General features: G+C 39.5%; 3 protein-coding genes across 3 annotated transcripts; 2 read left to right on the top strand and 1 right to left on the bottom strand.

Moving 5' to 3' along the window:
* Positions 1 to 5,220: 5,220 nt before the first annotated feature.
* LOC116163920 lies at positions 5,221 to 6,423 on the top strand. Its single transcript, XM_031478049.1, has one exon. It carries the CDS (start codon positions 5,221 to 5,223, stop codon positions 6,421 to 6,423), a length of 1,203 nt encoding a protein of 400 aa, XP_031333909.1.
* A 1,242-nt stretch (positions 6,424 to 7,665) lies between these two features.
* LOC116163919 (collagenase 3-like) lies at positions 7,666 to 8,901 on the top strand. Its single transcript, XM_031478048.1, has one exon. It carries the CDS (start codon positions 7,666 to 7,668, stop codon positions 8,899 to 8,901), a length of 1,236 nt encoding a protein of 411 aa, XP_031333908.1.
* A 65-nt stretch (positions 8,902 to 8,966) lies between these two features.
* On the bottom strand, positions 8,967 to 9,954 carry LOC116164700. Its single transcript, XM_031478903.1, has 2 exons — positions 9,692 to 9,954; positions 8,967 to 9,638 (listed from the first exon to the last, which is right to left on the bottom strand). Exons 1-2 carry the CDS (start codon positions 9,804 to 9,806, stop codon positions 8,971 to 8,973), a joined length of 783 nt encoding a protein of 260 aa, XP_031334763.1. The 5' UTR covers positions 9,807 to 9,954; the 3' UTR covers positions 8,967 to 8,970.
* Between the last annotated feature and the right edge of the window lie 2,939 nt (positions 9,955 to 12,893).

Below are 12,893 nucleotides of genomic sequence, written 5' to 3'. Positions count from 1 at the left end.
CCAATTTTGAATTTAGCTGCTCCCATTATCTTTATATTATGGAACATTGGTAAGTATGTCTTTGCGGCTACATCTTTAGGCTTCATCTTAATAGTCGAATGTCTCGTATTATTGTAGCCTAAAGTCACTTCCGCTAGCACATCAATCCATTTATATCTTCCGCGAAGACTGAACCGCTTATATAATGAATTTTTTAAAGTTTTTATCACTCTTTCAACTATGGTCGCTTTCTTTACGCTATACGTAGAGTAATGATTGATGGCATGTTTCAGCATTAATTTTTCAAAATCCTTATTATAGAATTCTTTTCCTTGATCGGTTTGTAAATTGACTGGCACTCTTCCTTCGCATATAATAGCAGTCATGTTTTTGCTCACTTCACTAGCACTCTTCGATTTTAGGGGTCGCGTCCATAGGTATTTGGAGTAGCAATCAATTACGGTTAATATATATTTATAACCTCGATTATCTTTAGAATATCGGGTGAATTCGGCCAAATCAGCTTGCCATAGGTCATCACGATGCTTGATTATCGTTCTTTTTCGGGGAAAATTTTTTCTCGCCGATCTGTGCAATTCCTCGACGACGTCGAGCTTCGTCATCTTCCAAATCACTACCGATAAATGGCGGAGATTCACGCATAGTCAATTCGGCAAAGTCCGTCACCGGACTCATCCCTAGTTTTTCGCGAATTTCATCCAAGTTTCGCTCCATTTCATGCATGACATTCATATGACCATCGGTGATTGACTTAAACGATTTTACAAACATGTGTAGGTATCCATTTGTTACGGCATCGCCATCGTTCACCGGATCAGCTAGATGGGTTAGCCGATTACCACGCATATCATATTGTTGGCTTGCGGCGTTCCGAGTACTATTATCCACATATTGTTTTGTAGCAACATCGCTACCCTTAGCAGGATCGGCAACATTACATATTCTCTTGTTTTGCATATCATAATCATTAGCGGCGGTAAATTGCAAGGTATTCTGTTCGTTATATAATCTTGAGGACGAATGTCTTCCGAATTTGTCAACGCTCATTTTCGGACTAAGCGATTATACCTTCTTCTCGGAGCTCCTCTTCAATGCTTAAAATCTCGTTGTTGTGTCCGGTATGACCGGCTGCTTGCGATGCGTGTAACAGTCTGAGACGCTCGACTAGTTCGTGGGGAGTATTCCAGTACACGTACTCCTTCTGTTTATTATTAACCTCCTTCACACCTGCTCCAAAATGTTCCGATAGTAGCGGCTTCACGATATTAACGTATTTATGCGACTTAGTACCCATGATTTGTTGTCTAGGATCGTAGTTCCTTTTGTATGCGTTAGTAGCTAATAAAATATCTTTATACGATTGACTATCCTTGAAGGAGTAATTATGCGGCTTTTTAAGCACGAGCAATTCATATAGCCCAGGAGTGCCGGTATAAAGTGTATTTTTTATGTTTATATCGGGCCCTTCAAACTGCACTATAGAATCTCCTATAGCCCACTCTTTGAATTCGGAATCGTATCGAAGTCCGTGAACGTGATCGACCTCTCCCGTTGCATCCTTAATCATCCGGTCGATATAATGGCGAGGTAAATGATGATACTGGTCTAAAAATTGCTGATCATCATGTAGCTGTGATAAGTTGCTAATCGATCTAGTAGTTTCCACCGCTTCATCGTTTTCTTCTTCGTCAAGCGCTATTTCGCTAATATCGGGCGGAAAACTAATTCGTTTACGAACTGCAGTATTTTCGGTGCGTCGAGGCGTTGCAAATTGTTCTTGCATTGGAGTTGATTCATATTCAATTTTATTTTCAAATTTTGGCGTTAACGCTTGTTTTTTCAACTCCTGCTTAGCTAGCGTCTTCAATGGGTCAACTATAGGCTTATAAGTCTCTTCCACTAATCGCAATGTTTCGGTTTCGCCTCTTTTAAGAGCCGCAAGCTTGCGTTTTATTTCGCTACGGGTTTTAGTTAATTTTCTTTTAATTGCCTGATCTTGCGCGTTCATCTTAACGGCCCGCATACAATCAACTAAACTGATTATCGATGAAAAGTGCTTCTAATAGCAGTCCAAAGGCGGTTCATATCGGTGCAAAAACGGTTCGTAGCAATCAAAAGCTGTTCAATAGCGGTCCAACATCGGTTCAAAGCTGTCCAAAACCGGTTGAAAACAGTTCGAAAGCGGTTCATAAGCGGTTCAGAGGCTGTCCAAAGGCGGTTCATAGCGGTCCAATATCGGTTCACAGCTGTCCAAAACCGGTTCAAAGCAGTTCTAAAGCGGTTCATAAGCGGTCCAAAGGCGGTTCATAGCGGTCCAATATCGGTTCACAGCTGTCCAAAACCGGTTCAAAGCAGTTCTAAAGCGGTTCATAAGCGGTTCAGAGGCGGTCCAACATCGGTTCAAAGCTACCCACACCGGCTCAATGATGTTGTTCAAAAGTAGTTCAAAGTTGTCCAAGTGTGATATAACAATCAAAACCTCGTCGATATCGGCCATAATCAAAGTCCTTTACAATACACATGAAATCGTGCTTATGCATCCAACACTTTGAGCCCATTAATTTAAACTGCTCAAAGCCTTTTGAGTCAAAGGTCATGTCGCTACCAACATGCTCATCATATACATGTTTCAAATTTATATAGTCTTGCTTAAATAGGACAATAACGTTTACATTATCGCGTATTAGCTGCTTAGGTATTTTGGAATATGTCTGACAAAGATAGAACGAGTCCACACCAGAATGTCGTCCTCTGCAGAAATAATCCCTAATTATATCTTGATTTAGACACGCAACATCGTCAAATATCATTATCGAATTTTTGCTAATCTCCTCTAGAGTTATTACGTCATCCTTATCACTATAAGCATTATACTTAATGCCTTTAATGGGTTTAAGTACTTGTTCCAGATATTTATACTTCGGCTGCTCTAACGACTTGGAGTATACATATACATTTTCAAACTTCAGACCATTCGCTGCTTCTAATAAACTTATCATCGCATTCGTTTTTCCGGATCCCGATGGTCCACAGATGACCGCTCTAATTGAAGCCGGAAATAATGAGCCGTGTTTCCCCGACACTTCCGATTCAGTATACAAATCATGATCCTCAACATGCAATTGCTGAGGTTGCTTCATAAACTTCATTATTACTCGATAGTTTGAGTTATACTGATCAGTTCATGGCCGATCGCCGAGTAGGAAAGGGGTTTATAAACACCTTGATAAACAAATTGCCGGTGGAACTTCATATCCCCGGATATCAATACTGCGGACCGGGAACCAAACTACAGCAGCGTCTAGCTCGGGGTGATCAAGGAATAAATCAGTTGGACGCTGCATGCAAGCAACACGACATCGCATACAATCAATTCAAAGACGTTGAGAATCGTCATCGGGCCGATAAAGAACTTCAAATTCGAGCTTGGGATCGTGTAAAGGCAAAGGACGCTAGTTTTGGAGAGAAAGCAGCAGCATTAGCCGTAGCTGGAGCAATGAAGGCCAAAAGGAAGCTTGGCATGGGAGTAACACGACGTATCGCAAAGCGCGGGAAAAAGAAGAAGACTTGTTCGTTTAGAGGCGGAGTTTTAACGCCAATTCGAAATTCAATAAAAGGCCTATCATCATCGGCAAACTTGAATAAACTTATCAAAATAAGTTTGTTGGCCGCCAAGAAAGCGGTTAAAGCTGCAGGCGGTAAGCAAAGAGTGAGAGTGCCGCGAGTGATACCAATACCTAAAGTCGGAGGTTTTCTTCCGTTCCTAGTACCGCTCTTTGCCGGTCTTTCAGCTGCGGGCGCAATGGCCGGTGGAGCTAGCGGTATAGCTAAAGCAATTAACGATGCGTCGGCCGCGAAGAAGCAGCTGGAGGAAAATAAACGGCATAACATGGCAATGGAGGCCGCCTCGTTGGGTAAACAAGGCAGTTCGCTGTATCTTCAACCGCGTAAGACTGGATACGCCTTATATTTAAAACCATATCCGGCAAAAAACTTTTAAATTTGCCGCGAAAAGCATTAACGGACTCGGATCTTGTAAAGTATGCGAAAGACGTACCCTTCTTCAGAGGAGTGTTTATGCGTGATAAATTACCGCGAAAACCCCATTTAAACGAGTGCGCTATCGTAAACCTGGATGATGCTAAAGGAAGAGGTACGCATTGGGTTGCTTTCAAGAAACGCGGCATGAAGGCAGTTTACTATGATAGCTTCGGCGACTTGACGCCACCAATAGAAATAGTTAAATATTTATCCGGATGCAACATCATATACAATTATACTAGGGAGCAAAATTATAATACGCTGATATGTGGACATTTATGTTTAAATTTTCTGTATAATAAATAATAATTGAACCTAGAGTTTGTTTACTTCATCAGTCATGTCTCAAACGTTCACCTTAACAGGTGCCGGCAACGTCCTCAGCACCTCATATTTTCCGCCGATCGAACTAGACCGCAATTATCAATATGGATTAGGGTTGGTTGGCTTTTACGGCTGTAATTCTATACGCAATATATTTGAGGGAAACAACAAATTTTACTATGCAGCGGCCGATAGCATCTTCAAAGAGATTACCATTCCGAGTGGCGCGTATGAAATTGAAGAGATCAACAGGATTCTACAGCATCATATAAACGAACCAACCAATTCGATGGACTTTATGTTGAGACCTAATAATAATACGCTAAAATGCGAAATGAAAACCATACACGATATTGACTTTAGGAAATCGAACTCCATCGGTCGCATGCTCGGTTTCTCTCCTAAATTGTATAAAGGAGGTAGAACCCATGAATCTGATCTGGACGTGCAAATAATCAACGCTACTAATATACACGTCGAGTGTAATCTAACGGGTGGAGCATACAGAAACAGTGCGCTATCTCATACAATCTTTGAATTTGACGTACACGTTGAGCCGGGCTATAAGTTAATCAAGGAGCCGGCTACGATTATATATTTACCGGTACTCGCGCATCAAATAGATAACATAACCTTGAGGTTAGTCGATCAAGACGGTCATTTAGTAGATTTCGGCGAAGAAAGAGTGACTATTCGATTGGAGCTGAAAAAATATGGGACTTAAAATTTTCTGTAAGCAAGGTTCTTCATTTAGTCATCCATCGTCGGCCATCGACGCAACAATTGCTCACGGTGCATTAACCGAAGACGACGTACAGTTTTTGCAATATCTCGGCTATACAGTACTAAGAAAAGATGGAAGAAGCATTAAAAAACCTATTCACGGGCGTAAAGTATGAAGACATGATCGTGGAATGCGATCGCAGAACATACCATCCTTATACGACAAACGCTTATGGTAACTCCGATGAGATTAATCTCGTCATACAGAAAGCGGATCTCATCACGGCCACCTACGATAGCGTTATATATTTAGAAGGAACGCTGAATCCGACTACCGCAAATAAAGCTTACGATTTCACCAACAACGCGCCGCTCTTTCTCTTCGACGAAATTAGGTTTATTTTGGGTGATCAGGTGATAGAAACTGTTCGATTACCCGGAATAAACAGCACCATCAAGGGGTTTTGCTCATACACATCAGATCAAAGCAGATGCTTATCGCATGCAGGTTGGAGCCCTTCCGGGTCTCCTCAGATACTAAATAGCACGAAGACGGCTTTCTGCGCTTCCATACCTCTAAAGCATGTACTCGGGTTTGCCGAAGGATACAGGAAGCCTCTAGTCAACATCCGTCAAGAACTGATATTAATTCGTTCCAAGGACGATAGTGATTGCTATAAAGGCGAGACTGAAGTTAAGATTAATCTTACGAAGGTAACATGGAAAGTTCCGTACATAATTCCTAACGATGCTATGAAGTTATCGATCTACGGGAGGATTAACAAGAATTCGCCGATACAAGTGGCGTTTCATGCGCGCGACCTTTACGTATACCCAACCTTACCCAGCACCAGATCATTGGTTTGGTCGGTAAAAAGCAGCACCGGTTTTCAACGGCCTCAATGGCTACTGATTGCGTTCCAAACTAGGAAGCGAAATAACAAAGAAGCAGATGCGAGCGAGTTTAACCATTTAAGCATTTCCAATATAAAAGCAAACATTAACAACCGAAGATATCCGTATGAGCAGCAAAATCTGGTTTTTACCGATAACAAGTATGTGGATGCTTACGAAGAATATTTAAACTTTCGTAATCAATATTACGACTCGTCGCAGGAGAGCTCCCTTCTTAGCTACAAAGAGTTCGAAAAGCAGCCTATCTTCATTATCAATTGCACCCGTCAAAACGAGAGCGTCCATAACGTGGTGATCGATTTGAAGCTGGAAGTTGAAGCATCATCTGCATTTGCAAATGAAACTATCGCTTACTGCGTTATTTTACATGATGCATTAATCGAGTATGAACCGTTCACCGGCATCGTACGCAAAACTTAATTATAGTTCACGTAAAAGTGTAATTAAACTTTATATAAATGAAGAGTGTCAGTTTTGACGAATCAAAAAATAAAATTTATATCTTGCGAGTGTGGTCCTATGCTCACAGAGAAGCAAGAAAGGGTCCGTGGGAAACTGTCGCATTAGATAGGTACCGCTTCAAATGTAAAATAGAACGCATTGCAGCTGTTTTGGAGCCCATATTATGTAATCGTATTAAGATGTATCAATTGCAATAAAGTAAAAAAATGATTGATTGATTTTGGTTGTTTTATTTAAAAAAAATTACTGAATTACATGCGTATTATAAATATAATAAACGTTAGATAATGCGCAACAACAAAGTGAGCGCACATGATAGTAGCAACATGCTTCTAATTTAGGTAGAGCTGGTTCTTCTTCCACCTCGGTGACATTTTGCGATAGAGTTTTTCGAATGAAATCGGCTTTTTCTTTTCCTTTAACGTATACTTGGTCTGATGATGATATTAACTGGCGAAGTATAATTGGAAACATGTAGGATGGCGTATGACCATGCTCCCATTTAATTCCGTGATGGTTATGAATTAGCCAGGTAGCTTGCCGTTGTAAATCGGTAGATAAGCTATTCCACGGAAATGGAGGCCTGAACATAAAATGAGCAACCTGCTTGCCATTATAAATCGCCAGTTCTTTTGGTATAAATACGTTTCTTGATGTTTTAAAGCCTTGTACATCGATTACAGTCTGCACCATTATGTCGTTGAGAGAGGATTGAGTATTTATAACCTAATTTTTAATTCATTTCAATATATTCCCCCACTACCACATCCTTATTAGTCCTCCAAAAGAAAATTTTGAATCAGTATAGATTTTACAATCATGCAAGCTGCAGTTGTCGTACTGAGCTGGTTTTTCTGTATTAGTGCTAATGCTGCTGCTGCTGCTGCTGATAATGTTGACGACGGCAGCGATACAATCAGTGAGCGTGAAATCGATATGGCATATAGTCATCTCACCAAATATGGATATATAAAGGAGCCTGGTGAAGGTGAATCAACTCAAGATAATCGTACAAATATCACCGTTAACGCTTTAAAGAAATTTCAAGAACTCTATAAACTACCTAGTGATGGCAGATTAAATGCCGAAACATTACAACTCATGTCTCGACCTAGATGCGGAAATATTGATGACCCAGCAGCGTATATGACTCATCGGTATAAATGGACAAAACAGACTTTGATTTACTATATTTCCAATATGCATGACCTGCACATTTTACAGATGACGGATAAAGCATTTCAAGTTTGGGCGAACCACAAAAATTTGAAATTCAAATATAGCTCAAGGAACCCAGACATATTAATATCATTTCATACCCGAAAGCATGAGTTCGCTTCACCACCATATCCGCAATGTGCATTCGAGTTTGATGGATTGGGCAATGTATTAGCCCATGCATACTTTCCCTCCAGAGATCAGAATGTTGTTGAAATGCATATAGATTGGGAAGAACGCTGGCATGTAGCAGATGCAAATGCACCTCCCCCCGGTTATTCTAGTTATTTCCAAGTTGTCTTACACGAAATAGGTCATACTCTCGGATTACACCATTCGAGCGATGAAAATGCACTCATGTTTCCTTATTACAATTCAAATATGATCACGCTACATGAGGATGATATAGCTGGAATCCGAGCACTATATCCTAGTGATACTGCTGGTACCCCTTCACCAGAGAATAAAACTTATCATCTTTCAACGCGTATTAAGACAACTACACCTACTCCCAAGACTACTACTCGCAAGACCATTAAACCACCTGACCTGTGTACCATTCAAATCGAACACTTTTTGATTCTAAACAAACGACTTTATATGTTTTATGAACATTGGGTTTGGATATCGGCGTTAAACAGCAGCAAAGTGGAACCTGCCAAGAATCTGCTTGAGTGGTTAACGTTTCTTCCGGCATCTTTTAAACGTTTGGAAGCGGTATATCAAAAGCCTAACGGTGATGTTGTCTTCTTTAGTGGCGGTCGCATATATATAGTGCAATTCCCTAGTCTGCAACTGCTGCCAGGATGGCCTCAACCTTATAGCCACTTCACAATTCCCAACAGCCATAAAGTGAATGCTGCAGTTAACACCTATACCGGACGCACGCTTATTTATCATGGTGCAAATGAACTGCTAGATTTGGATGATTGTAGTCATCGGCCTAAAAATCGCTTAATATATGCGGAAACCTTTCCGGATATTCCGGCTAAGATAACTTCTATATTCAAATACATGGATGGATACCTATACTTTATCACCGGAAATAAATTTCATAAATATAGTGAATATACAGGTCGTGTAATTCAATCAGGTGACATTGATCTATCCTTATTCAATATTCATTGTGCTAATAAAGGCGTATTGGAGCAATTATATAATGTATTAGCTAAACTTTTAAAGTTTGATAAACATATTGAATTGTATATGCGGCATTAGGCGGATAAAAAGTTGATGTGTATCCATACCTATGAATAAATAAAAAGCATTTTTATGTTAAAAAATTATTTATTTTAACATGCTAATTTTACTAACAACCGTATTTATAAATTTTCGAGGGTGAATGTTTACAATTTCTGTTAGAAGAGTCAAGTCTTGCAAATTATCATACTTTTCCTTCCAACTGCTTAGCGATGTTAACAATTTGAGATTTTGGCATATCAATTTCCCTCTCGATAACATGCTCTCTTCGCTAGTAACACCTTCGGTATGTAGAATTTTTGCAACCTCACGCGTAAAGTCATCATAAAGACAATACATCGCATAGTGGTTGGCAACATCCAATTTTTGAGTAATTACTTCGGAAGCGATAAATATCATATCGATTGCTTGCTTGGAAAATATTATAGATTTATCTGATTCGCTTATTCGAATACATCCTCCGTCTTCTTCTTCTTCCGCTTCAAGTATTATTATTTTGGACTCGGTAAAAATTTCATGCTTGCTCCTTCTTTTAGGCGTACACTGCACCATATGTTTAATTAAGTGTTCAGTTTTAAAATTGAATATTTCTTTCCATTCGCAACGCTCAAATTGTAAATACTGGTCATCATAATGCGGAGGACATGATATTTGCACGATGGAATCGAAAAAGTACTCGTCCAGTGTAACGCCAACTTCGAGAATAATGCCTCCGTCTAAGAATAACGACCACGAAGATATTAAGGTTTCCTTTCCTATAAACATACATCTTTTGCTTCCACAATAATCGGCGTTATTCAATGCATACCTTGCTCCTCTTTCGAGGATTCATTCACCGATAATTTATCCAGCGAAAGCGATGACTTTGCATCATCTTCGCTACCCCACGAATCTTGCGATTGTTGCTGTATTTGTGCACTCATCTCGATATAAATCGATTTTTTACTTTCTTATTACTCTTATACCTGCTCTTGAAAGTACTTTTGGAGGGGATTTGAAGAAATCCATCATGCGCAGTGTATCTTAAAGGTGTAGGTATAAAACGGGGATGCTAATGTTCATTTCGGTCCTCATATCGAACGATAATGGATCGCATACTTTACAACATCGCTAGGCGAGAGGCTCAAAAGGAGTCTAATTATATTGAGACGAAGAGCGAATTGTTAAGTTTAAGTGTAAATGACTTATTGAAAATATGGATCAAGATTCCAACCGTATTTCAAAGAGATTGTGAGCTGCGGAATCGAATACGATGTACAAAACACTGGAATCAACCATGGCAGCGCACCCACATCGATGGTCCAGCGCCGTTAATGATTTATTGTAGAGATTGTATTATGGCGGAGCGCACACAAAAAACTTTGTAGCTTCATAATTTCTAGCATTTTGTATATGTAGATATTTATTATATTAATTAAAATAAAATGGTTATTACACCTTTAAGCGTCTTATCATAGCTGCTATAAATAAACACTATCGCGAGATTGCAGCTTCCCATTCTAATTATAATAACAACTAAATTTCGCACGCTGTTACTCTATACCTATAGCAGGTAGGGTTAGCTGCAGCTCATATGTGAGTATCTAACGCCACCCTCTACGCCCCTGCAATCGCGCGCCCCTTTTAGCTCAGTTGACTAAAGCGGTAGATTCGTAATTCATGTATCGACGGGCATCCGTTCATGTTAACAGGAAACTTACATCCGGTAAATTCTAATCAGCAGGAAACAGCGTCCGGTCACGTCAACAGGAAGCAGCATCCGGTAAATTCTAATCAGCAGGAAACGTACATGGCGGGAACAGGAAGCAGCGTCCGGTCACGTCAACAGGAAGCAGCATCCGGTAAATTCTAATCAGCAGGAAACAGCGTCCGGTCGTTAACAGGAAACTAACATCCGTTCACGTCAACAGGAAGCAGCGTCCGGTCACGTCAACAGGAAGCAGCATCCGGTAAATTCTAATCAGCAGGAAACGTAAATGGCGGGAACAGGAAGCAGCGTCCGGTCACGTCAACAGGAAGCAGCATCCGGTGTTGTAAACAGGATATCCTAATCAGCAGTATGCGTTTCCTGGTCCAGAAATAAACGCGGGAAACCTAGATATGACGTAAACAAAATGGCCGATACTGCATTCTGATTGGTGTGACGCGTTTCCTGATCCAACCCAAAATGTGACGTAAACAAAATGACCGATACTGCATTCTGATTGGTGTGACGCGTTTCCTGATCCAACCCAAAATGTGACGTAAACAAAATGGCCGACCGAAATACTCGATTCTGATTGGTGTGACGCGTTTCCTGATCCAGAAACACCGGAAGCAAAACACGCAAAATGTGACGTCACAAAATGGCCGACTCACGCGCTCTCATTGGCTCACACCGCACCACGTGACCACAATACTCGATTCTCATTGGCGTGACGTCACTTCCTGATCCAGAAGTCCCTTTGCTCATCTACTAACGTAATAAAGCACAAGTCATGCTCAAAAAAGCACTAACAAGGTTTTTCTAAAATTGAATAGGCACTCATTTTTGGATGAAATTATGTGAAATCCTTTTTCGCCGCATAGGTACCTAAGGGTGGGCCTAACGATCGTGCTATGTAATGCAATACACAAAAATTATGGATAAGGAATCAAAACCCGCGGAAACTGTAGGCTAAGTATTCAATATGTGAAGTACATTTAAACTGTCCCCCAACAACAAAGCACGGTTTTCAAATTCACATTTTCTTCCATTCTTAAGAGTGAAGGTCTGATATTCAATTGACATCAAAGATTTTTTAAGCTTTATTCCACATTTTAACTAGAATGAGGTTCCACAACGTCAACGTAAAAAATGTAGCCCGCATTATTTTGAATTTGTATAATTTAGTGCCCCTTTTTTTAGAATTGACCTTTTAGTTTCTTGTGTTCCACACGGAAGATGTAAATACTTTCTCCGCAGATTGGATTTATTAACACGCTCTGTTCCATCCTAAAGACGCAAAAAATAAAATTAAATCTCTACTTGAGTCAGATGAAGGTAAATAAAAGGTCAACCATCCTAAAGCTCAATACTTTCTTTGTATTTCTTTAGCATTTTCTCTTACTTCTATAAAATGTGTCCGCATTTCCTTGGTATATTTTATCCTCCTCCAAAACTTCATCTATTCTCCCCAATTGTCCATATATATGTCTTCATAGTTTCATTGTTCCCAACAATTTCTTCTAATTTAATTTTTTTTCGTTTCGCACAATTTTTTTCATCTCCAAAATTATCTTGCACTTCCTCCATAATTTCATTTTATTTTACCAATTTCTTGCATTGACATACATTAACCCAATTTTTATTCACAGTACACCCTTTTACTTTCCGGAATTCCTCCACATTTTCCTCAGAATTTCATTCTATTTTGTCAACATTTCCTTATAGTCTTAGAAAATTTTATGGCTTCATTCTTCTAGATCCCATTGTTTTCTATTGCCGTAAGGTTATATTGAGATTTTGTTGAATTCAATACTTTTTGGTAGAATTTAGCGTTTAACGTTTAACTCCATTAATATACGACCAATCAGCTTGGTGGTTGTTTCAAATTCTAACCAATCAGATGATTTTTTAAGTGATTAAAAGCTAGTTAGCTTTTTATCGGCGTTAAAAATGCGTATAGGAATGCGTAAAATATACAGTGGTTGTGAAATGTACTGTCTTTTATTAATTTCCCTAAAATACACTCGATCTTTGTTTTAAATCAGGATAATTTTATTTTTAATGCACTCAAATTTTGTTGCCTCCTGGAAAAACTTTTCCAGCTAAAGCTGTCGCGATTTTATCATGCTTTTAGTCTCGAGCTTTTTCCGTTGCAACAAAACTTTCGTTTAAAAATAAAATTAAAATTATCGGTCATGTAGAAGTTGTGTGTAGTTCATTTTTAATGTAACTAACGTAAATAATTAATAATTGTGTTGTGTAGCCAAGAGCCCGAGGAGTAATTATTGTTGAATAGTTCAGGTCTTGCTAGCTTCTACCAGTA

Source organism: Photinus pyralis, unplaced genomic scaffold (genome assembly GCF_008802855.1).
Source record: "Photinus pyralis isolate 1611_PpyrPB1 unplaced genomic scaffold, Ppyr1.3 Ppyr1.4_LG2, whole genome shotgun sequence".
Taxonomy (NCBI): Eukaryota; Metazoa; Arthropoda; class Insecta; order Coleoptera; family Lampyridae; genus Photinus; species Photinus pyralis.
The sequence above is the reverse complement of the archived record's forward strand: the minus strand, read 5'-3'. Positions and strand labels throughout refer to the sequence as shown.